At 39.6% G+C, this 27080-nt stretch overlaps 1 protein-coding gene across 1 annotated transcript in view; it reads left to right on the top strand.

Moving 5' to 3' along the window:
- The window catches only part of COL22A1 (collagen type XXII alpha 1 chain), a 667744-nt gene that overhangs the window by 412749 nt on the left and 227915 nt on the right, over positions 1 to 27080 (top strand). Inside the window, exons 23-26 of the mRNA XM_053715381.1 lie at positions 7360 to 7413; positions 17127 to 17180; positions 22351 to 22404; positions 23006 to 23059. Of these exons, the coding sequence (XP_053571356.1) occupies positions 7360 to 7413; positions 17127 to 17180; positions 22351 to 22404; positions 23006 to 23059 (216 nt within the window). The remainder of the gene's footprint in view (positions 1 to 7359; positions 7414 to 17126; positions 17181 to 22350; positions 22405 to 23005; positions 23060 to 27080) is intronic.

Genomic DNA, 27080 nt, shown 5'->3' with positions numbered 1-27080 from the left:
CGATAGCTCTGGGGTTAGACAAGATTCAGAGCGCGTAGATGCTGTAAGAGCCATGTCCGATACTGCGTCACAATATGCAGAACCTGAGGACGGAGAGCTTCAGTCTGTGGGTGACATCTCTGACTCGGGGAAACCTGATTCAGAGATTTCTAATTTTAAATTTAAGCTTGAGAACCTCCGTGTATTGCTTGGGGAGGTATTAGCTGCTCTGAATGACTGTGACACAATTGCAGTGCCAGATAAATTGTGTAGACTAGACAAATACTATGCAGTGCCGGTGTGTACTGATGTTTTTCCAATACCTAAAAGGCTTACAGAAATTATTAGTAAGGAGTGGGATAGACCCGGTGTGCCTTTTTCCCCACCTCCTATATTTAGAAAAATGTTTCCAATAGACGCCACTACACGGGACTTATGGCAGACAGTCCCTAAGGTGGAGGGAGCAGTTTCTACTTTAGCAAAGCGTACCACTATCCCGGTTGAGGACAGTTGTGCTTTTTCAGATCCAATGGATAAAAAATTAGAGGGTTACCTTAAGAAAATGTTTATTCAACAAGGTTTTATGTTACAGCCCCTTGCATGCATTGCGCCTGTCACTGCTGCAGCGGCGTTCTGGTTTGAGGCCCTGGAAGAGGCCATCCATACAGCTCCATTGACTGAAACCATTGACAAGCTTAGAACACTTAAGCTAGCTAACTCATTTGTTTCTGATGCCATTGTTCATTTGACTAAACTAACGGCTAAGAATTCCGGATTCGCCAACCAGGCGCGTAGGGCGCTTTGGCTTAAATCCTGGTCAGCTGACGTGACTTCAAAGTCTAAATTACTCAACATTCCTTTCAAGGGGCAGACCTTATTTGGGCCTGGTTTGAAAGAAATTATTGCTGACATTACTGGAGGTAAGGGTCATACCCTTCCTCAGGACAGGGCCAAATCAAAGGCCAAACAGTCTAATTTTCGTGCTTTTCGAAATTTCAAGGCAGGTGCAGCATCAACTTCCTCTGCTTCAAAACAAGAGGGAACTTTTGATCAATCCAAGCAGGCCTGGAAACCTAACCAGTCCTGGAACAAGGGCAAACAGGCCAGAAAGCCTGCTGCTGCCTCCAAGACAGCATGAAGGAACGGCCCCCTATCCGGCAACGGATCTAGTAGGGGGCAGACTTTCTCTCTTCACCCAGGCGTGGGCAAGAGATGTTCAGGATCCCTGGGCATTGGAGATCATATCTCAGGGATATCTTCTGGACTTCAAAGCTTCTCCTCCACAAGGGAGATTTCATCTTTCAAGATTATCTGCAAACCAGATAAAGAAAGAGGCATTCCTACGCTGCGTGCAAGACTTCCTTGTAATGGGAGTGATCCATCCAGTTCCGCGGACGGAACAAGGACAGGGTTTTTATTCAAATCTGTTTGTGGTTCCCAAAAAAGAGGGAACCTTCAGACCAATTTTGGATCTAAAGATCTTAAACAAATTCCTCAGAGTTCCATCATTCAAGATGGAAACTATTCGGACCATTTTACCCATGATCCAAGAGGGTCAGTACATGACCACAGTGGACTTAAAGGATGCCTACCTTCACATTCCGATTCACAAGAATCATCATCAGTTCCTGAGGTTTGCCTTTCTAGACAGGCATTACGAATTTGTAGCTCTTCCATTCGGGTTGGCTACAGCCCCAAGAATTTTTACAAAGGTTCTGGGCTCACTTCTGGCGGTTCTAAGACCGCGATGCATAGCGGTGGTTCCTTATCTAGACGACATCCTGATACAGGCGTCAAGCTTTCAAATTGACAAGTCTCATACAGAGATAGTCCTGGCATTTCTGAGGTCGCATGGGTGGAAAGTGAACGAAGAAAAGAGTTCTCTATCTCCTCTCACAAGGGTTTCCTTCCTAGGGACCCTTATAGATTCTGTAGAAATGAAAATTTACCTGACGGAAAACTTCTAAATGCTTGCCGTGTTCTTCACTCCATTCCGCGCCCCACGGTGGCTCAGTGCATGGAAGTAATCGGCTTAATGGTAGCGGCGATGGACATAGTGTCATTTGCGCGCCTGCATCTCAGACCACTGCAATTATGCATGCTCAGTCAGTGGAATGGGGATTACACAGATTTGTCCCCTCTACTAAATCTGGATCAGGAAACCAAAGATTCTCTTCTCTGGTGGTTATCTTGGGTCCATCTGTCCAAGGGTATGACCTTTCGCAGACCAGATTGGACAATTGTAACAACAGATGTCAGCCTTCTAGGTTGGGGTGCAGTCTGGAATTCCCTGAAGGCTCAGGGTTCATGGACTCAGGAGGAGAAACTCCTCCCAATAAATATTCTGGAGTTAAGAGCAATATTCAATGCTCTTCTAGTTTGGCCTCAGTTAGCAACACTGAGTTTCATCAGATTTCAGTCGGACAACATCACAACTGTGGCTTACATCAACCATCAAGGGGGAACCAGGAGTTCCCTAGTGATGTCAGAGTCTCCAATATAATTCGCTGGGCAGAGACTCAATCTTGCCTAATATCAGCAATCCATATCCCAGGTGTAGAGAACTGGGAGGCGGATTTTCTAAGTCGTCAGACTTTTCATCCGGGGGAGTGGGAACTCCATCCGGAGGTGTTTGCTCAATTGGTTCACCGTTGGGGCAAACCAGAACTGGATCTCATGGCGTCTCGCCAGAACGCCAAGCTTCCTTGTTACGGATCCAGGTCCAGGGACCCAGAAGCGGCACTGATAGATGCTCTAGCAGCGCCTTGGTTCTTCAACCTTGCTTATGTGTTTCCACCGTTTCCTCTGCTCCCTCGACTGATTGCCAAAATCAAACAGGAGAGAGCATCGGTGATCTTGATAGCTCCTGCGTGGCCACGCAGGACCTGGCATGCAGACCTAGTGGATATGTCATCCTTTCCACCATGGACTCTGCCTCTGAGACAAGACCTTCTAATACAAGGTCCTTTCAATCATTCGAATCTAATTTCTCTGAGACTGACTGCATGGAGATTGAACGCTTGATCCTATCAAAGCGTGGCTTCTCTGAGTCAGTCATTGATACCTTAATACAGGCATGAAAGCCTGTCACCAGGAAAATTTACCACAAGATATGGCGTAAATATCTTCATTGGTGTGAATCCAAGAATTACTCACGGAGTAGGGTTAGGATTCCTATGATATTGTCCTTCCTCCAAGAGGGTTTGGACAAAGGATTATCAGCTAGTTCTTTAACCCCTTAACGACTGAGGACGTGCAGGGTACGTCCTCAGAAAAAAGGCAGTTAATGCCTGAGAACGTACCCTGCACGTCCTCAGTGTGGAAAGCAGCTGGAAGCGATCCTGCTCGCTTCCAGCTGCTTTCCGGTTATTGCAGTGATGCCTCGATATGGAGGCATCCTGCAATAACCTTTTTAAGTCATCCGGTGCAGAGAGAGCCACTCTGTGGCCCTCTCTGCACCGGAGATCGGTGGCTACCTGCGTTGGTGGGTGGGAGCCGGACCGGGAGGCGGGTGGCGGCCATCGATGGCCATGTGGATCTGAAGGGGGGGCGGGATCGTGGGCGGGGGTGGCTGGGGGCGCGCACGGGCGCGCGCGCGTGCACGGGGGGGGGGGGGGCGGGCGCGTGCACGGGGAGGGAGCGGGTGGGAACTGCTACACTGCAGAAAATGGGGAAATAAAAAATATAATAAAAAATAAAATCCAAACAATCAGCAAGGTGGTGGGGGTTTGTTTGTGGGGGGTGGTGGGTTGGGGGAAGCTACACTACAGAAAAAACAAAAAAAACCCAAAAAAAAGCACTTTTTATTGTAAACTGGGTACTGGCAGACAGCTGCCAGTACCCAAGATGGCCCCCAATAAGGCAGAGGGGAGGGTTCGCGCGCGGTTTTGGGGGGATCAGGGAGGTTGGGGGCTAAGGGGGGGATCCTACACAGTAGCATATGTAAATATGCTAAAAAAAAAAATTCATTTTTTTTTAAAAACCCTTTTATTTTAGTACTGGCAGACTTTCTGCCAGTACTTAAGATGGCGGGGACAATTGTGGGGTGGGGGAGGGAAGGGAGCTGTTTGGGAGGGATCAGGGGGTGGGATGTGTCAGATGGGAGGCTGATCTCTACACTAAAGCTAAAATTAACCCTGCAAGCTCACTACAAACTCCCTAATTAACCCTTTCACTGCTAGCCATAATACACGTGTGAGGCGCAACAGGATTTAGTGGCCTTCTAATTACCAGAAAGCAACGCCAAAGTCATATATGTCTGCTATTTCTGAACAAAGGGGATCCCAGACAAGCATTTACAACCATTTGTGCCATAATTGCACAAGCTGTTTGTAAATGATTTCAGTGAGAAACCTAAAATTGTGAAAAATTTTACGTTTTTTTTTAATTTGATCGCATTTGGCGGTGAAATGGTGGCATGAAATATACCAAAATGTGCCTAGATCAATACTTGGGGTTGTCTACTACACTACACTAAAGCTAAAATTAACCCTACAAGCTCCCTAAAAGCTCCCTAATTAACCCCTTAACTGCTGGGCATGATACACTTGTGGTGCGCAGTGGCATTTAGCGGCCTTCTAATTACCAAAAAGCAACGCCAAAGCCATATATGTGTGCTATTTCTGAACAAAGGGGATCCCAGAGAGGAATTTACAACCATTTATGCCATAATTGCACAAGCTGTTTGTAAATGATTTCAGTGAGAAACCTAAAGTTTGTGAAAAAATTTGTGAAAAAGTGAACAATTTTTTGTATTTGATCGCATTTGGCGGTGAAATGGTGGTATGAAATATACCAAAATTGGCCTAGATCAATACTTTGGGATGTCTACTAAAAAAAAATATATACTTGTCAAGGGATTTTCAGGGATTCCTGAAAGATATCAGTGTTCTAATGTAACTAGCGCTAATTTTGGAAATAAATGGTTTGGAAATAGCAAAGTGCTACTTGTATTTATGGCCCTATAACTTGCAAAAAAAGCAAAGAACATGTAAACATTGGGTATTTCTAAACTCAGGACAAAATTTAGAAACTATTTAGCATGGGTGTTTTTTGGTGGTTTTAGATATGTAACAGATTTTGGGGGTCAAAGTTAGAAAAAGTGTGTTTTTTCCATTTTTTCCTCATATTTTATAATTTTTTTTATAGTAAATTATAAGATATGATGAAAATAATGGTATCTTTAGAAAGTCCATTTAATGGCGAGAAAAACGGTATATAATATGTGTGGGTACAGTAAATGAATAAGAAGAAAATTACAGCTAAACACAAACACCGCAAAAATGTAAAAATAGCCTTGGTCCCAAACGGACAGAAAATGGAAAAGTGCTCTGGTCACTAAGGGGTTAAAGGGACAGATTTCTGCTCTGTCTATTCTTTTACACAAGCGTCTGGCAGAAGTTCCAGACGTTCAAGCATTTTGTCAGGCTTTAGTTAGAATTAAGCCTGTGTTTAAACCTGTTGCTCCCCCATGGAGCTTAAACTTGGTTCTTAAAGTTCTTCAAGGGGTTCCGTTTGAACCCCTTCATTCTATTGATATCAAATTTCTATCATGGAAAGTTCTGTTTCTGATGGATATTTCCTCGGCTCGAAGAGTCTCTGAGTTATCGGCCTTACATTGTGATTCTCCTTATCTGATCTTTCATTCAGATAAAGTAGTTCTGCGTACAAAACCTGGGTTTTTACCCAAGGTGGTTTCTAACAAGAATATCAATCAAGAGATTGTTGTTCCATCATTGTGTCCTAATCCTTCTTCGAAGAAGGAACGTCTTTTGCATAATCTAGACGTAGTGCGTGCCTTGAAGTTTTACTTACAAGCTACTAAGGATTTTCGTCAAACATCTAACCTGTTTGTTGTTTACTCTGGACAGAGGAGAGGTCAGAAGGCCTCAGCAACCTCTCTTTCTTTTTGGCTTCGGAGTATAATCCATTTAGCCTATGAGACTGCTGGACAGCAGCCCCCTGAAAGGATTACAGCTCATTCTACTAGAGCTGTGGCTTCCACCTGGGCCTTTAAAAATGAGGCTTCTGTTGAACAGATTTGCAAGGCTGTGACTTGGTCTTCGCTTCATACCTTTTCAAAATTTTACAAATTTGATACTTTTGCTTCTTCGGAGGCTGTTTTTGGGAGAAAGGTTCTACAGGCAGTGGTTCCTTCCGTTTAAGTTCCTGCCTTGTCCCTCCCATCATCCGTGTACTTTAGCTTTGGTATTGATATCCCACAAGTAATGGATGATCCGTGGACTGGATACACTTAACAAGAGAAAACATAATTTATGCTTACCTGATAAATTTATTTCTCTTGTAGTGTATCCAGTCCACGGCCCACCCTGTCCTTTTAAGGCAAGTCTAAATTTTAATTAAACTACAGTCACCACTGCACCCTATGGTTTCTCCTTTCTCGGCTTGTTTCGGTCGAATGACTGGATATGGCAGTGAGGGGAGGAGCTATATAGCAGCTCTGCTGTGGGTGATCCTCTTGCAACTTCCTGTTGGGAAGGAGAATATCCCACAAGTAATGGATGATCCGTGGATTGGATACACTACAAGAGAAATACATTTATCAGGTAAGCATAAATTATGGTTTTTTTTAAATACTTTTTATTTGATATTGTTATTATGAGTGCAACTTTACTTTTAAATGTATTTTTGATGTGTTTTGTGACACTTTTTTGAATTGCGTAACAGTTAACCAGAGCTCTGAAGTCAGGTTAATTATTCTAGTGTAAACCACTATTGTGCTCACGTGTTCACATTTACTTTCACCTTATAATTTGGCCTGAACTTAACTTGCGCAAAAACGGCTACAAAAACCCGATAGCACATCACTTGTAATCTAGCCCAAAGTGTTTTATTCTTTGCTGCTGTTAAAAAGATGGTGGGAGTGGAAATCCTCCTACGTGGCTCATAGCACACGTACACAACATGGAGAAGGGAGCGTGATCTTATGCTGAACTTTCTCCAATCCAGGAAGCTCACTCCCAACCACTGTACAATGCATGCTGGGACTTAGAATCCAGAACTGCAGTGGCACAATACCGAGAGGAAAATAACAAAATACAAATTCCAGAATGCTAAGTAACTCCCAAAATACTGTGCTTCTTCCACTTAAATGGAGCTACATTCGGGGGGAAATAAAAGAAAAAAAAAAAAAACAAATGTCTTTTTTTTCCTTCAGTTTGTACTCCAGGGGCCTCCCTTGCCCCCCCCCCCTTGTGGGCGCCCATAAATTCATCAAATCTTATTTTATATGTTACCCATAATGAGCCTTTTATTATATAAATATTATTCAAGTCAAATGCAGCCAGATTCTGTGCTATATTTCAGCTCTGCATGCTTCTGATGTGTAGAATTTAAAGACAGTTTTTTTTTCCCTTATAGGGACCAGAAGGCCAGAAAGGAACTATAGGTCTTCCAGGTCTGGAAGGTCAAAGGGTAAGCACAAATATACTAGACCTATTCATTTTATACAGTTTTGTTTTGCAACATATCACAGATATAAATTATTTTGTTTAAATACAATTTTTTTTTATGTGGCTATTTACATTTTTTTATTCCCTTTGTTTTATTCCTTTTTCTGGCATGCATTTAACTTCTTCAAAAGGGTTAAACTTGTATTTAAATTTTCACTCCTGAAACACATCTATTCTGCTTCACATGAAGATATGGCCAACGATTGGAGCATACACACACATGCTTTCTTCACATGAACTCACTAACTGTATCCTCACCCGAGGTGCCAAAGCTTGTTTGTTATTTGGCTATAAAGCTCTATATATTCAATTCCTATCCAGAGGTTAAACACATAGATAAAGATAGGGAATTGTTTGAAAAAAATGATGGCCAGCTAATCAGACATTTTCAGACACTGGGTGACGTGCAGTGAAGTCGGAGGCTGGTGAGGCACTTTCTATGATATGTCCGACAAGCCCATATATGAACCCAATAGATGTAGCTTAAATATACAATTAATTTAGCAGGTTGCACAAGGGCAATTAGCATTATTTACAACACATGCATACAGATAAGAAACTAATTAAATTCTGATTATATAGGCAAACAGTATTGTCCACATCCCCCTGCAATAAATGATGCCCCCAGCCCCCCAGCAATAAATAATTCCCTCAGCCCCCTGCAATAAAATTATGCCCCCAGCCCCCCTGCAATAAATGATACCCCCAGCAATAAAATGATGCCGCCAGTTCTCCTGCAATAAATTGATGCCCCCAGTCCCCCTGCTTAAAATGATGCCCAAAATCCCAGCCCCCTGTAATAAATTATCCCCAAAGCAATAAATTATTCCCCCAGCCCCCTGCAATAAAATTATGCCCCCAGCCCCCTGCAATAAATGATTCCCCCAGCCATCTACAATAAAATGATGTCCCCAGCCATAAATTATGTCCCCAGCCCCCTGCAATAAATGATGCCCCAGCACCCCTGTAATAAATTATTTTCCCAGCCCCCCAGCAATAAATGATTCCCCCAGCCCCCTGAAATAAAATGATGCCCCCACTAGACTCTCTGATAGGCAACATTTTTAGGATTTTAAGGGCTCGATTTATCAAATCTAAGGCAGACAGGGGCGCATATACACGCCCCTGTCCGTCTCAGCTTGCCTCTGGCGTGGCAAATTTCCCCAGAGGAAATTACCATACCCACTATCGCTATTTTGCACTTGCGTGCAATACTGCCCCCTGCTCGTGCACAGCCAATTACACACGGGCAGGAGCTGTCAATCTCTTCGGTCAGACTAGACCGTGGAGATTGAATTTTGCCACCTTAGATGGCGAAGAGGTTAGGAAAGCAGTGGTCTGATGACTGCTGCTGGTTAAATACAGCAAGCAGGTTCTTGTGAGAACTTGCAGCCATAGGGGCTTTGATAAATCAAGCCCTAGATACCTACTATAATGCATCCAGCTAGGGATCACACAGCATGTGCATTGAGCTGATTATCTCTCCACTCCAACCAGAGCCCACACGGCTGCCCCCCCACCACCCGCCGCTGCCCGTTCTGCTGCCCCAAGAAATGGCCTTGCAAAATGGGGTGACATGACAGCAATAAGAGATTTTTGATTGACATAAGGTGCTGCCGTCTACATCACATTTGCCTAACAAGAAGTTGTGTGTGATATTGCAATAACCACTTAACAATAAATGCTAATTTATGTAGCTGGTTTATAAATTACGTTATTTATTGTCAAGTGGTTATTGCAATATCACACACATCTCCTTGTTAGGCAAACATAATGAAGATGGCAGCACCTTATGTCAATCCAATACCTCTTATTGCTGTCATGTGGCAGACATGTTAAACAAACTATCATAGCTACTAGCTACTACCCAGTATGGTACAGTAGGTAAGGGCAGCAGCTGATCACTGGAAGACAGTTGACTTGAATCCGGGATCAAGATGTCACACGAGGCAGCAGTCTATCCTTTCCGCCAGTACTGTGGTGTCTATGCTGCTCCCTTGCACATGTGCAGGGAGCCAATTAATGCTAGTCACATTCTCCTGGTGCTGTCAATTACCTGGAGAACATGACCATCTCTGATTGGCTCCCTCGCTAGGAGGCATTGTGAGGGCTGTCCCCTATTGGTCCGTATTTAATGCAAATAAAATTTGTCAGCCAGTGGGTGGCGCTTATGCTCTGCTGATGCTATAGAAGCTTGAACCCATGTTGCGCAATGGAGAGAACTAGAAACATACACTGTCTCTCCATTGCATTACATGGGGGGGGGATGTTAATTTTTTTTTTTTACAATTTTGTTTTTAATTTAAATTAAATTTAAATAAACTTTGCCCCCATATGGCAAGGGAGGCCCTGCCTCCTATGACTGCACAGGACTATCTATAAAGCTGAAATATTATAAAAACTTGATAATTTAGCTATTTGTAAAGGTAAGTCAGGTAAATGTAAGCCAAGCTGGTTCAAATTGGTTTTGTCAAAAAAATTAGCCACCTTCATGAAATATTGTTTTACACAAGTTAAATGGAAGGTTACAACTTTGTTGATAAATTGCTATGTGCAGGGTTAAACAAATAGTTATAAAGCAGAATTTGTGTATTAATAAAATGCTTTTAACAAAAGATTGTTGGATTTATGTAAGAGTTGTTTAAATGTAATCTTAAAATAGTAGGAAATATATGTTTGTGCACAACTGATACAGATTAAAGCTCACTGACTTAAAATGAAAATGCCCACTTTTTTAATGACGAAAAGGAAGAAGAATCTACAAGCTTGACCATAAAGAAACATTTAGTTAATTCAGCACACAAATGTACACCCAACAAATCCCTCTTTTAAAAAAAACAACAACAAATCCCTCTTTTAAAAAAAAACAACAACAAATCCCTCTTTTACATTGAAGATTAAAAAATGAGTCAATTGTCTCTTTTATACACATTAGTTTTAATGAAAAAAAATAATCTCAATTTAATTAATTAATACTTAGATTACGAGTTTTGCGTTGCGTCTTTTAACGCTGAAAAAAATTGCGATTTCAGCGTAAAATCAGGAACGCACTATTGGGAGTCGAGTCGGTATAGCTGTACCGCAAGCATTTTAGCCTGTAACGCAACGTCAATCCCGCACTCAAAAAATGACGTTTTTGTATGGGATTTCCATAGCACCGGTATTACAGGTTGTGCGGTATAATAAAATGCTTGTGTTATGCTCTACCAACAAGATCCATACCGCCATCTGAGAGCAGTAGTTATGAATTTTGTGTAACAAAAATGTTTCACAAAACTCATAACTAAAGTGTTACAAAGTACACTAACACCCATAAACTACCTTAACACTTAAACCGCCACCCTCCCGCATCGCAAACACTATATTAAACCTATTAACCCCTAATCTGCCGCCCACCCACATCGTGGCTATTCATTAAAGTTATTAACCCCTAATCTGCTACCCACCCACATCACCAACACTATTTAAATATATTAAACCCTAAACCGCCGCTCCCCGACAGAGCTGCCACTATAATAAAGTTATTAACTCCTATTCCGCCGCTCCCCAACATCAAATCCCAACAAAGTTATTAACTCCTATTCCGCCGCTCCCCGACATCGCCGCCACTAAATTACATTTTTAACCCCTAAACCTCCGGCCTCCCACATCTCTACCACTAAATAAATCTATTAACCCCTAAACTGCCGGCCCCCCCACATTGCAAAACACTAAATTAAACTATTAACAACACCCACCTAACTTTAAATTAAAATTACAATATAACTTAAACTTAAATAAATAAAAACTTACCTTTAAAATAAAAATAAACCTAACATTAAAATATAAATTAACATAACTAATCTAATAAAATAAAAAATACTACCAATTAAAAAATATAAATTACAACTAAATAAAAACAAATCCTATGAAAAATTTTAAAAAATCTAAGTTTACCAAAAATAATTAACACTAAAATTACGAAAAATAAAAAACACTAAGATTACAAACAAAAATAAACAAAATTATCAAAAATAAAAACAATTGCACTTAATTTAATAGCCCTATAAAAATAAAAAGCCCCCCAAAATAAAAACACCCCCTAGCCTACAATAAACTACCAATAGTCCTTAAAAGGGCCTTTTGAAGGGCATTGCCGTAAAGAAATCACCCCTTTTACCTGTAAAAAAATACAAAGTCCCCTCAACAGTAAAACCAACCACCCAACCAACCCCCCAAAATAAAAAAAACTAACTCTAAAAAAAACTTAAGCTACCCATTGCCCCTAAAGTGGCATTTGTATGGGCATTGCCCTTAAAAGGGCATTTAGCTATTTGGCATTGCCTTTAAAAGGGCATTCAGCACTTTTCCAAGTGCCCATCCCTAATCTAAAAAAAAAACCCTAACACTAACCCCAGAAGATCTACTCACAGTTTCTGAAGTCCGGACATCCATCTCCATCCAGGTGGCGAGTTCTTCATCCAGGTGGCTAGGTCTTTATCCATCCCTGGGGCGTCTTCTATCTTCATCCTAGCGGCGCGGAGTGGAGCCATCCTGGAGGCTGATCCCACCCAGCTCAGAGCGTCCCCTTCATACGGTTGCCGCCGTACACTGAAGTTGAATGCAAGGTAGCCGTTTCAAAATGGCGTCCCTTGCATTCCTATTGGCTGATTTGATTCTTCAAATTCAAATCAGCCAATAGGATGAGAGCTACTGAAATCCTATTGACTGTTAAAAACAGCCAATAGGATTTAAGAAGCTCTCATCCTATTGGCTATTTTGAACAGCCAATAGGATTGCAGAAGCTCTCATCAAATTGGCTGATTTTAATTTGAAGAATCAAATCAGCCAATAGGAAGGCAAGGGACGCAATTTTGAAATGGCTACCTAGCATTCAATTTCAGTGTACGTTGATGACCGTATGAAGAGGATGCTCCGCGCAGGATAGGATCAGATTCAAGAATAGCTCCGCTCCGTGCCACCAGGATGGTGATAGAAGACGCCCCGGGGATGGATGAAGACCTCGCTGCCTGGATGAAGATGGATGTCTGGACTTCAGAAACCATGAGTAGATCTTCTGGGGTTAGTGTTAGTTTTTTTTTTTTTAAATGTGGGGTGTTTTTTTTTAGATTAGGCATGGGCACTTGGAAAAGAGCTGAATGCCCTTTTAAGGGCAATGTAAAATAACTAAATGTCCATACAAATGCCCCTTTAGGGGCAATGGATAGGTTAGTTTTTTTTTAGAGTTAGGTTTTTTATTTTGGAAGGACTTTGTATTTTTTTTACAGGTAAAAGAGATGATTTATTTAGGGCAATGCCCTACAAAAGGCCCTTTAAATGGCTATTGGTAGTTGATTGTAGGCTAGGGGGTGTTTTTATTTTGGGGAGATTTTTTATTTTTATAGGGCTATTAGATTTTTGATAATTTTTGTTTATTTTTTTGTAATGTTAGTGTTTTTTATTTTTCGTGATTTTAGTGTTAATTATTTTAGATTTAGGGGTTAATAGTTTAATTTAGTGTTTTGCGATGTGGGGGGCTGGCGGTTTAGGGGTTAATAACTTTATTATAGTGGCGGCGATGTCGGGGAGCGGCGGAATAGGGGTTAATAGCTTTTATTAGTGGTGGCGATGTCGGGAAGCGGCAGATTAGGGGTTAATAACTTTAAATGAGTGATAAACCAAAGCGCCACTGGTAGGCCAGGTCTGACTGATCTGATTGGGAAATGTATGATAAACAATTGATTAAAACTTATATAAGGTTTATTTACGTATAAATTACAAACAACATGGATCCATGTACAATATACAATATTAAAACAAAGATGTCCAATCGCAGTACTTCAATTAAAAATACATCAATTTAAAAATAACAAAGCAAATAATAAAAAAACAGTCAATAGTACAAATGTAATCAGCTGGGATGACAATGAGTGAAACCATGGTAATACACTTAGAATAATTAAGTGTATTTAGACAACCAGTTTAACCCATTGCTATAAGGAAACAAGCGGTTTCACTCATTGTCATCCCAGCTGATTACATTTGTACTATTGACTGTTTTTTTATTATTTGCTTTGTTATTTTTAAATTGATGTATTTTTAATTGAAGTACTGCGATTGGACATCTTTGTTTTAATATTGTATATTGTACATGGATCCATGTTGTTTGTAATTTATATGTAAATAAACCTTATCTAAGTTTTAATCAATTGTTTATCATACATTTCCCGATCAGATCAGTCAGACCTGGCCTACCAGTGGTGCTTTGGTTTATCACTCATTTGCAATTTCACTTTGTAGACACTAGGAGTCTATCCACCAGAGCAAGGGTCTTATTCAGTGGGCGCTAAGTGTAATCTATTAATATTCATGGGTTAATAACTTTATTTAGATGTTGGGGCAACAGATTAGGGGTTAATAACTTTATTTAGGTGTTAGCGATGTCGAGGGTGGCGGATTATGGGTGTTTAGACTTGAGGTTTATGTTAGGGTGTTTAAACATAACTTTTTTTCCCTATTGACATCAATAGGGTTGCGTTACAGAGATTTTTCATTCCGCACTTCAGGTGTTAGTTTTTTTCTAACACTCTCTCCCTACTGATGTCTATGGGGGAAAGTGTGCACGTCAAAGCAGCCCTTGGATTTTGTGTGGTATGGAGCTTAACGCCACCATATCACACACACAAGGGGGCTTTTCAGAAACTTGTAATGGCAGCGCTATGGAGGGGGTAAAATAACGCAACTTTAGTTGCGTTCGTTTCGCACCCTGTTTTGCGCAAAATTCGTAATCTAAGTAAGTGAGAGCAAAGTTTGGCTTTAGATGCTGATTTTCTCTTGATATTTTAATGTATAAAATCACGTACTGCACAAGTTGAAATAAAACTCTTATAAATTGACTGCTGGTAATGGGGCATAGATTATTTTATTGAGATTTCATCTGCTTTTGGCACTCGGATAATGGACGCTATTACAGGATGCATTAAAATATTTCTAATGAGGGTTTTTAACACAAATAGGTGTAATCTTGTTCCATCTGTGTGTATTTGGATACTGGCAATATTGTATATGGTATTTATCACACAAAGTGATCCAATTAACTTGGTAATACAGCCTGTAGTTTATTGCAGATTCTTTTTTTTCTAAAGTTTTTGAAGTTTAAATCTGTAATAAAAATATTCATTTTCAGTCTCACAGCTGTTTAACAGCTTTCAATAAAAAAAATAATATTCATTTGATATATAATATAAAAGCAATTGAAAGGGTACTAATACTTAATTCAAAGGTTTTTTTTTTAATAGCTTTATTTTACACTGCAAATATTAAACACTAAATACATTTTATAAGCATAGAATAGAAGTTATTCCCTTTACAAACTGGGGTTTGAATCCCAAAAGAAATTGGGATTCCAAGGTTGCACTTGTCTAGCACTTCTGTACCCCTTACTATGTATAAAGCACCTAAATGGGCTGAAAACAACTAAGGGTAGAGGTTTTTATTAAAACATAACTTTTATTCCCTGTCTGCCTATAGTCAGGAAATCTCTAGTCCACTATATCTCAGTGCTGACCTGTTTAAACACAAGCAGCAACTCAGATACCTGCAGTGTAACTTAGGTTTCATAATGACAGCACTCATAATAAGAGGGAGGTGCATGAAATGTATTTAGTGTTTAGTGTCCCTTAAAGAAGTTTGATTAAAAGAAAAACAAGAAAGAAAAATAAAAACAAAAAAAAAAAGCAGGAATGTTAATTTGATTCCCAATATTAAAGTGGCTAAACAGATAACTTAAAAGGCATAATAATCCACTTTGTATACCCTACATTTAATTGGCTTTATTTTACTTTACATAGAGTTTACCATAATAATTGTAAGTTAGCTGTTAACAGAATTATTATAGGGACATTACTTAAGATTCTTTATATGTAATCAAAGACTTCAAGACTATTCTGATCCTTCTCTCGATAGGCGTACCACAAGGATCTGTATTGGATCCCCTGTTTTTTCCCCTTCCTTTCTATACATCCTTGGATTCTTTTGGGTTCCAGTACCACTTATATGCTGATGATACACAAATGTAGCTTTCCTCTCCTGATATCTCTAATCCTTTTTACTCAGCCAGACTACCAAATGTCTCTTTTCCATTTCCTCTTGAATGTCTTTGCACAACCTTAAACCCAATTTGTTAAGACAGAGCTGCTCCCCCCCCTCTCCTAGACATCCCATACCTAACATTTCTCTTACTGTAGATGACTCTATTTTTAACACCTCATCCCAGGTTCTCTATCTTGGTGTTGCACTTGACTCTAAACTCACATTCACTTTAAGGGGCATATCTATCAAGTTCCATATGGAACTTAAAGCCCTGTGTTTCTGGTGAGCCTTCAGGCTTGCCAGAAACACCAGTTATGGAGCAGCGGTTTAAAGACCGCTGCTCCATAACTTGTCCGCCTGCTCTGAGGAGGTGGACAGACATAGCCGCAATTCAACCCGAATACGATCGGGTTGATTGACACCCCCTGCTAGCGGCCAGTTAGCCTCAAATCTGCAGGGGGCGGCGTCGCACCAGCAGTTCACAAGAGCTGCTGGTGCAATGCTGAATGCGGAGAGCATGCTCTCCGCATTCAGTGAGGTCTGTAGGACATGATTCGCAGTGTCGGATCATGTCCGACAGGCCTTTCATAAATAGGCCCCTAAATATATAAACACTTCTCAAATCCTGCCATGCACACCTATGCAACATTTAAAGAATTTGCCCATTCTTACTCAAAAACGTCAAATAAACTAATCCATTCCCTCAATTTATCTTGTATTGACTACTGTAACCTACTCCTAAATGGTCTTCACAGACATTGCTTCTCCCCCCATAAAATCTATCATGAATGCTTCAGCTAGACTCATCCACCATCTACATCAACTTTTCCGCTCTGACAGTCCCAACACTGCCTCCCCATATACTGTAGAATATAACTCCAAACATTAACCCTAGCCTATAAAGCACTCAATAGCCTCACTAAAACAATAGTCTGCTCATCTCCAAATATTCCACACCAACTCTCTTTGATCCCCCTCTGGCCTACATCTCTCTACTACTATAATTTCACTCTCTCACCTCCAAGACTTCTCATGGGCTGCTCCTGTCCTTTGGAACACTCTATCCGCTCCATCAGACTGTCTCCAACCTTGTATAGTTTTAGGCACTCTTTATAAACCCAACTTTTTCTAGAAGCTTACTATTTCTCCTAGCAACAAAAAAATATTGAACTGACTTGACTCGCTATTGCAACTACAATACATATGGCAAGCTACCCCAAGCTGTAAGCTCTTCAGAGCAAGGTCGTTCTCTTCCTGTACTAACTTGTTTTGTATAGTCTTTTATGTATTTGTATCTTACCACCAATCTTTGTCATTGTATACACCTACCTTTGTACCCAGCGCTACTGAACTTTGAGTCGCTATACAAATAAGTGATAATAATAAAAACAATTAAATGATTGTACTATGTGCTCCACTTGTAATCTGATCCTCAATTCACAGTGCTTGCAGCAGTGTGAATAGACCCTGTTGGTCTGGGTAACCTGATTAATTATTTCAATTGTTGCCAGTAACAATATAAAAATTGTTATCTGTGGATACATTTATTTCTAAATCTCAAAAATTGTAAACTTTAATATTTATTTTTTCCCTTTTATCCTAAAGGGATTGAAAGGAGAGGCCGGCCCCCCAGGAGCTGATGGTCCACTAGGACCAGTGGTGAGTAGATAATGTATCAGCTGACCAGAATATTGTTACATTGTTGGAATATTTTGTAGCACACAATTATGGACAAAAAAAACATACAATGGAATAGAAGTTACCGTTAATTAAAATAATAATGTTGTAAGTTTGATCAGTTTATCAGCCAACTGCAGAACCTGTTCAGATTTCAGGGTTGTTGGTTATTATATCAGAATGGCCCAACCAGTCTCTTGTGTAGCACATTGCAGGGTCGTGGTTCTGGATTCTACATGATACACTCTAGGCTCTCTGGGTTAATAGAAAAAACACTATTTCCAGCGGTAAATTATAGAACTCATAATAAATTTGAAAGTACAACATTTTTATAAACTATTAGAGATGTGCTTGGATAAAACATTTGTTTCAGACTAATAATTTTTTCCAAATGTTTTTAAAAATATACGGCTAGATTACAAGTTTTGCTCTTTTTCACCACTGCTGGTATTACGAGTCTTGCAGGTTTAGCTGCACCGCACACTTTTTTGGCCATAACGCAACATAACTACCGCAGCTTTCAAAAATTCCTTTTTCAATGGGACTTCCATAGCGCCGGTATTACGAGTTTGCCTGTCTGACCAAAAAGTGAGCGGTACAGCCAATACCGTCAAGATCCGTACCGTAAACTGTAAGTCAGTAGTTATGAGTTTTACGCTACAAAGCTGTACCATAAAACTCATAACTAAAGTGTTAAAAAGTACACTAACACCCATAAACTACCTATTAACCCCTAAACCGAGGCCCTCCCACATCGCAAACACTAATTTTTTTTATTAACCCCTATTCCGCCGTACTCCCGCATCGCAAACACTAGTTAAATATTATTAACTCCTAATCTGCTGTCCCTAACATTGCCGCAACCTACATTACTGTTATTAACCCCTAATTTGCTGCTCCCAAAATCGCTGCCACTATACTAAAGTTATTAACCCCTAAACCTAACCCTAAGTCTAACCCTAATCTTAACACCCACTAACTTTAATATAATTAAAATAAATCTAAATAAAAATTACAATAAATACCTAAATAATTCCTATTTAAAACTAAATACTTGTCTGTAAAATAAACCCTAAGCTAGCTGTAATATAACTAATAGTTACATTGTATCTAGCTTAGGTTTTATTTTTATTATACAGCTAAGTTTGTATTTATTTTAACTAGGTAGACTAGTTAGTAAATAGTTATTAACTATTTAATAACTACCTAGTTAAAATAAATACAAATTGACCTGTAAAATAAAACCTAACCTAAGTTACACTAACATCTAACCTTACACTACAATTAAATAAATTACATTAATTAAATACAATTAACTAAATTACAAAAAAACAAACCCTAAATTACACAAAATAAAAAAGAAATGATCAAATATTTAAACTAATTACACCTAATCTAATAGCCCTATCAAAATAAAAAAAGCCCCCCAAAAAAACAAAAAAAACAAGCCTAAACTAAACTACCAATAGCCCTTAAAAGGGCCTTTTGTGGGGCATTGCCCCAAAGAAATCAGCTCTTTTACCTGTAAAAAAAAAATACAAACAACCCCTCAACAGTAAAAACCACCACCCACACAACCAAACCCCCCAAATAAAATCCTATCTAAAAAAACCTAAGCTCCCCATTGCCCTGAAAAGGGCATTTGGATGGGCATTGCCCTTAAAAGGGCATTTAGCTCTTTTTCAACCCAAACCCTAAGCTAAAAATAAAACCCACCCATTAAACCCTTAAAAAAACACTAACCCCCGAAGATCCACTTACAGTTTTTGAAGACCCGACATCCATACTCAACGAAGAGGAAGAAGTCCTCAGCGAAGCCGGCAGAAATCTTCATCCAAGCCGGCAAAAGTCTTCATCCAGATGGCATCTTCTATCTTCATCCATCCGGCGTGGAGCGGCTCCATCTTCAAGACATCCGGCGCGGAGCATCCTCCTCTTCTGACGGCTAACAAAGAATGAAGGTTCCTTTAAGGGACGTCATCCAAGATTGCGTCCCTTGAATTCTGATTGGCTTATAGAATTCTACCAGCCAATAGGAATTAAAGGTGAAAAATTCCTATTGGCTGATGCAATCAGCCAATAGGATTGAGCTCGCATTCTATTGACTGTTCCAATCAGCCAATAGAATGCAAGCTCAATCCTATTGCATTCTTATGAAATTTGTTCAACCTGATTTTTTAAAAAGGTTATATGTTCTGTGTTATAAATCATTATTGTGTTAAGTTAAGCATTTGTCTAAGTGATCAAAATCTAGTTACAATTAACTCTCTGGCACAAAAAGATTTTAATAGAGACCACAAGTAAAACTAGTTTTTTTCCCCAGAAAATGACCAGTTTCAAATTAAACAAATGCAACTCACTAATACAGTGTTTGAATACAATCCTTTAGAAACGTTTATCCACTGTTTTTTTTTTTGTTTTTTTGTTTTTTTACAAAACTCCGCAGTACAGCCTTTGGCAGATTTTAGTAGATAAATGATTTCATAAGATTTTCTAAGGCATTGTAATTGACCCCACAGTGTCTGATTGTTTAATACATTACAGGAGTTAATATTAATCCCTTTGTAGAATGTGCATAACGATGACATTAGCAATTTACAAGTGTAAAAACTTTTTGCATCCTAAACACAGGCAGTTACAGAAACAAAATGAGTACATTTGCTCATTCATTGGTGCGTTTATTAATTTTATCTTCGAGAGGGGAGCAAAGATATTAGAGCTATTTTGTGTTGACAAAGTGCAATTAAATAGTGCTTTTATTTTTTGCGCTTATAAATATTTTTTTATAATTTGAGCGATAATCTAGGACACATCTACATGTCGGATAACATAGGTGCACTAAATCCCTCATAGAATAGAGTTCTTTGGAGGTTCATAGCAAAACTCGTAACGAATAACAATTGAGCACTGTCTATAAATACATATATACACATATAAATACATAAATACATATGTACACACATATAAACATATATACACACATAACTATACATCTTTATTTTATATATGTGTTGGAATAAAACAGAATATAAATAAAAATAAATATAATATTGTATTTAATAATACACAAAAAGGGCAGCAGGTAATAATTAGTCCTGTGTGTCTCCAAAACCAAGTTTGTCCCTATAACAGTGATACTTATGCAAGAAGGGCCAGTCATATATGTACACTAAGGACATCATCTGATCTTGTTTTATCATAACTCTAATTTTATTGCCTATTAAATACTGTACAATTTCTTACCAACATGAATTCCATAGCATTCAATCGCATTCTTACTTCATGATAGTCATTGAGCACCATCTAGTGTCAAGAAATGAGATTACAATAAAACTGAAATTTAATTGTTCAACTCTCTGACTAAATGAAGCCCAAATTCAATTGACACTAGGCCAAATTAGCCTTTGTCATAAATTTGCCATTAAATCTCGTTCAATCTGCACATAGCCTTATCAGCTTCATGCATAACAATATATACAGTATTGGTGAGAGAATGATTGTGAAAGTTTTAATAGATCATATAAAGGTATTTTTTAAAACAAACATTTTATTTTGTATAACAAATACGGCAACTAATTATTAATTATGTAGCAATAACAGATATATAGTACTCCTGTGCATACACACAGAATATTATATGTAAACACAAGAATGCTGAAAGCAACTAAAATTAATTTTTATTTAGTCCATATGGTGTAATTTATTAAGCTTAAAACAATTTGCTTTCTAATTGAAAAACATTCACAGCTGAGTAGTTGGGAGTTCATTTATTCCTGTCACTAATATGCAGACAGAGCACGGCATTTAACCCCTTGAAGTGTTTTAATTGGTCTAATACCAGTAACCCACACAGTGATTAGCAAATGTATTACCAGTTGCCTACACAGTGCAGTGATTCACCCTGTACAATGTAAATAACCCAATACAGTGAAGTGATTAACTCATTTATTACCCATTTATTACACACACACACACACACACATATATATATATATATATATATATATATATATATATATATATATACAAAATGTTACTTTATTTAACACCCATATTGCAAGAAACACAGTGCAATGATTTAACTTCTCGTTGCCAAAAACACACAAACTGCAAAGATTTAAACCCAGTTATTGCCCCGTAAGTACACGGCAGTGATTGAATGCCAATATATCATACAATGCAATCATTTTAACAGTAGCCAGTAGCAGAGGCAGTGCACGGATTTTACTGTATATTTCACTTAATACACACAAAAGTCCTGTAACACGCCCTTTTTTTAAGGCATTCTTATAAAGTCCCCTGATGTATAAATACTAGCAATAATCTCCTCACCCAATGAAACACTTCCTATTTGGAAGCAAAAAAATCCTGAATGTGGCAGCCACCAGTGGCATTTGTCTACCTTCTCTTCCAGATTTCTTCTTGTGAAAGTGCAACACACTTAGATCTGTGAAAATCCAGATCTTAGTATGTTGCAATTTCAGAAGAAGAAATCCAGCTAGAAAATAGCAGAATGCCATTAGTGACTGCCATATTCGTCATTTGTTTGCTTTTACCCAATCTGTGAACCCCCAGATGCATTAACCCCTTCCTACTCTAAATACCATAACTCTATACCTGTCAAATCCTTTCTATGCAAGTAAACCCTAACTGCACCCCAAAACAATGTCTAAACACAATAACTTCCTAAATGCTACACCCCCTATACCTAGTTTATGGCACCCTTTGGTGCCCTTTCAACCCACCAACTGTCCACATGAAAAAATCAACCCAATGAAGTGTTCACAATAAAACCCACAAATGACAAATTCAACAACTATTAATAACCAATAACCAAACAAATCATGATAGTTTTCCCTTATTGTCCACAATAATACCACTAAAGACTCCATAACCTAGAATAGGGATATGAGGATGAATGAAATTCCTACCATTTAACTCCTACCATTTCTTACTTTATTTTTAAAGGGATTTTGTATTGGGTTGCTGCCCTCATGTTTATGAACCCTTATGCTACGAAGCACTTCATGTAAAACACACACACACAGACACTCCCACACAATAAATTAGTTTTCAATGGAAACAAAATATATTTCTTCCTTCTCTGCAATGTATATATATATTTACTTACTATGTCTCATTTTTTTGGCAGGGCCCACCTGGACTACCTGGAGTTACTGGACTCCCTGGATCTACTGGTCTTCAAGTATGCAGCTGACTTTTTATTCTACTTTAATGCTTTGATAGATTAATAATTAAGTGCCCATGAACGTACCAATTGACGTGGCAAAGTAAATTTTTTATATCTATAAATGATCCTCTTACCTACGGATGATAGAACATTTTTGTGTACAATGCCCCTTTAAGATTAACAATACTCTGACGCGTGTGCAGCATAAAGTGCTACTCTTGGCATTTACTAGATGAGTAGTGTAGAATTGACTAAGATAGTTTAAAAAGACTGTCACTCATGAGTGGTAATGTTTTCTACACTCTAAGCTTTAGTTTCACAAGTTATAGAACCATTTTTATCCATCAATGAGTAAAAATAAAATTGATTTTCTCTGATATCCGCCTACTCCTTTGTTAAGTATTCATACAAAAGATCATACATCATATCTATGTGCAATGTGTGTGGGCACAAACAGGCGCATGCTATGAATCAATGACTCAGTTCCCTTAGGTAGGGTTAGACCTTTGAAATAATGAAGCACAAAGGGTTGTGTGAGTCATGGGAAAGATATAAACATTATGTGTAAAATTCATTTGCTTGTGTTTCAATACTTGTAATCTGCTTTCTTTTGCAGGGATTGCCAGGGGAATTAGGCTTTCCAGGTAAACCTGGAAAAATTGGATTGCCTGTAAGTATTTAAATAAACCACAGTTTAATTAAAAAAAAAATGTTATCTCTTTTATTATATATTAAAATATATTATCCTGTATAACTGTACAATCATATTGTACTATATATTAAAGGGACAGTAAAGTAAAAATTAAAGGGACAGTCTAGTCAAAATTAAACTTTCATGATTCAGATAGAGCATGTAATTTTAAACAACTTTCCAGTTTACTTTTATCATCAAATTTGCTTTGTTCTCTTGATATTATTAGTTGAAAGCTAAACCTAGGCAGGCTCATATGCTAATTTTTAAGCCCTTAAAGGCTGCCTTTTATCTGACTGCATTTGACAGTTTTTCACAGCTAGAGGGCATTAGTTCATGTGTGCCATATAGATAACATTGTGCTCACGCCATTTGGAGTTACTTATGAGAGGGCACTGATTGGCTAAAATGCAAGTCTGTCAAAACATCTGAGATAAGGAGGCAGTCTGCAGATGCTTAGATACAAGGTAATCACAGAGGTAAAAAGTATATTAATATGACAGTGTTGGTTGTGCAAAACCGGGGAATGTGTAATAAAGGGATTATCTATCTTTTTGAACAATAAAAATTCTGGAGTAGACTGTCCCTTTAACCTGCTCCTGACCACAATCTAAATTATATAGGTACCAGTGTACCTGTAAACGTAAATGATCCAGATAGAGCATATAGTTTTAAACAATGTTCCCATTTACTTGTATTATCAAATAAACATTGTATTCTTGGTATCCTTTGTTGTATAGCATACCAAGGTAGGCTTAAAAGCACTAAGTGCACTACCCAAAGCTAGCTGCTGATTGCTGGCTTTATATATGTATATAGTCATTGGCTCATGTGATATGTTCAGCCAGCTCCCAGTACTGCATTACTGCTCATTCAACAAAGGATACTAGGAGAATTAAGCAAATTAGATAATAGAAGTAAAGTAGAAGATCCTTTCAAATCCCAGGCTCTATCTGAATGACCCTTTAATGTGTATTTTAATGATTTTCTAGATAAATAGACTGATAGATAGATACCGTAGATAGATAGATATCAGATAAAACTCTGTACTCCATACCTATTGTAGTTTCAACATATGGTATCACAACCAAATTCCATTTATATACTAGTAGTCCTAAAGCCCGTCTGCATGGGCCATTTTTTGCAGTACAGCGGTTCCACCCCTTGCTCTCTCTCTATCCCCCTTCTATTTTGCTCTTTCTGCCCCCTCTTTTGCTCTCTCTCTCTCTCTCTCTCCCCCTCTCTTCTGCTCTCTCTCTCCCCCTCTCTCTATTTTGCTCTCTCTCTCCCTTCTCTTTTGCTCTCTCTCCCTCTCTCTTTTGCTCTCTCTCCCCCTCTCTTTTGCTCTCTCTCTCCCCCTCTCTTTTGCTCTCTCTCCCCCTCTCTTTTGCTGTCTCTCTCCCTCTCTTTTGCTCTCTCTATCCCCCCTCTTTTGCTCTCTCCCCTTTTTTTTTCTATCTCCCCCCTCTGTTTTGCTGTCTCTCTCCCCCTCTTTTGCTCTCTCTCCTCTTTCTTTTGATCTCTTTCCCCTCTCTTTTGTTGTTTCTCTCCCTCTCTTTTGCTCTCTCTCTCCCTCTCTTTTGCTCTATCTCTCCCCCTCTTTAACTCTCTCTCCCCCCTTTTTTTGCTCTCTCCCCCTCTCTTTTGCTTTAACTCTCCCTCTCTTTTGCTTTCTCTATCCCCCCTCTTTTGCTCTCTCTATCCCCCCTCTTTTGCTCTCTCTCTCCCCCTCTCTTTTGCTCTCTCTCCCCCCTCTCTTTTGCTCTCTCTATCCCTCCTCTTTTGCTCTCTCCCCCCTCTTTTGCTCTCTCTCTCTCCCTCTCTTTTGCTCTCTCTCCCCCCCCTCTTTTGCTCTCTCTCCCATTTCTTTTGCTCTCTTTCCCCCCTCTCTTTTGCTTTCTCTATCTCCCCTCTTTTGCTCTCACTCTCCCCCTCTCTTTTGCTCTCTCTCCCCCTCTCTTTTGCTGTCTCTCTCCCTCTCTTTTGCTCTCTCTATCCCCCCTCTTTTGCTCTCTCTCTCTCCTCTTTTTTTCTATCTCCCCCCTCTGTTTTGCTGTCTCTCTCCCCTCTTTTGCTTTATTTCCTCTTTCTTTTGATCTCTTTCCCCTCTCTTTTGTTGTTTCTCTCCCACTCTTTTGCTGTCTCTCTCCCCCTCTCTTTGCTCTCTCTCCCCCCTCTCTTTTGCTCTCTCTCCCCCTCTTTAACTCTCTCCCCCCTTTCTTTTGCTCTCTCTATCCCCCCTCTTTTGCTATCTTTATCCCCCCTCTTTTGCTCTCTCTCTCCCCCTCTCTTTTGCTCTCTCTCCCCCTCTCTTTTGCTGTCTCTCTCCCTCTCTTTTGCTCTCTCTCCCCCCTCTTTTGCTCTCTCCCCCTTTCTTTTGCTCTTTCACCCCTCTCTTTTGCTGTTTCTCTTCCTCTCTTTTGCTGTCTCTCTCCCCTTCTCTTTTGCTCTCTCTCCCCTCTCTTTTGCTCTTTCTCTTTCCCCCTCTCTTTTGCACTCTTTCTCTCTCTCCCCTCTCTTTTGTGCTCTCCCCCCTGTCTTTTGCTCTCTCTCTCCCCCTGTCTTTTGCTCTCTCTCTCCCCCTCTCTTTGCTCTCTCTCCCCTCTATTTTGCTCTCTCTCTCTCCCCCTAATCTCCCCCCTCTCTTCCCCCTCTCTTTTGCGCTCTCCCCCTCTCTTTTGCTTTCTCTCCCCCCTTTCTCCCCCTCTCTTTTGCTGTCTCTCTCCCTCTCTTTTGCTCTCTATATCTCCCCTCTTTTGCTCTCTCAATCTCCCCTTTCTTTTGCTCTCCCTCCCCCCTCTCTTTTGCTGTCTCCCTCCCTCTCTTTTGAACTCTCTATCCCTCCTCTTTTGCTCTCTCTATCCCCCCTCTTTTGAGCTCTTTCTCTATCCCCCTCTTTTGAGCTCTTTCTTTCACGGCCGCACGGCTCCGTCCACATCACACCCGACCACGTCATGCCCGACCTTGTCCGCCCACGTAACGTCCATTCCTGCCCCCTGTCACGCCAGGTCGGCCCCAGATGCCAGGAGGTTAGTCTGCTGAAGGCCAGGTGTGTTTGTTCTCGCGCATGACAGCTTCGGACAAACACACTTGGCCATTTATATTATAGGATACTGTATTAACATCAGCTGTTCACTGGTAAGCATAACTTCCCTCAATCGTAGGTCCATTAATGCCATCTAGTGGACATTTTCCAATTCTCAGTTTGCTCACTTCTTCATTAAATGGTCATTTAACACTAAATACAATTTATAAGCACAATACTGAGGTTATTCCCTGCCTGCCTCCCTCTGGTCATGAGTGCTGCTCTGTTGAACTCTAGCTTTCACTGTATTCCAGTGCTGACATGTTTGCATATGTGCAGCAACTCTCCTTCGCATACTTGCAGTGAAACCTAGATTTCAGAGTGTGTCATCCATTATTAGAGGAAGGTGCATACATTTTATTTAGGGCTATATTACAAGTGGCGCGTGTATTATAAGTTGAAAGTAAATGTGGCCGAATGAGCACAAACTAATTTTGTGGTCGTCAGGCTTGTGCGACTGCAGACACTTTATTTTAATGTACAGCCCCAATATCAAAAAAACTGGGACAGCGTGGAAAATGCAAAAAAAAAACAAACAAAAAAATTCAATTGAAAATTCAATTCACCCTGTACTATATTGAAAACACATTCACCTAGATTACGAGTTTTGCGTTATAGTCTATGCGGTGCTAACGAGCAGTTTATGTTCACAGCTCACTTACAGACACCGCTGGTATTACGGGTTTTTAAAAAACCCGGCGTTAACCGCAAAAAAGTGATCATAGAGCAAAATTTTGCTCCACATCTCACCTCAATACCAGCGCTGCTTACGTTAGCGGTGAGCTGGCTGAACGTGCTCGTGCACGATTTCCCCATAGGAATCAACGGGGAAAGCCGGCTGAAAAAAAGCAGCGTTTAGCTCCTAACTTAGCCCCATTGATTCCTATGGGGAAAATACATTTATGTCTACACCTA

This window comes from Bombina bombina, chromosome 5, assembly GCF_027579735.1.
Source record: "Bombina bombina isolate aBomBom1 chromosome 5, aBomBom1.pri, whole genome shotgun sequence".
In the NCBI taxonomy this organism is placed as follows: domain Eukaryota; kingdom Metazoa; phylum Chordata; class Amphibia; order Anura; family Bombinatoridae; genus Bombina; species Bombina bombina.
The sequence above is the reverse complement of the archived record's forward strand: the minus strand, read 5'-3'. Positions and strand labels throughout refer to the sequence as shown.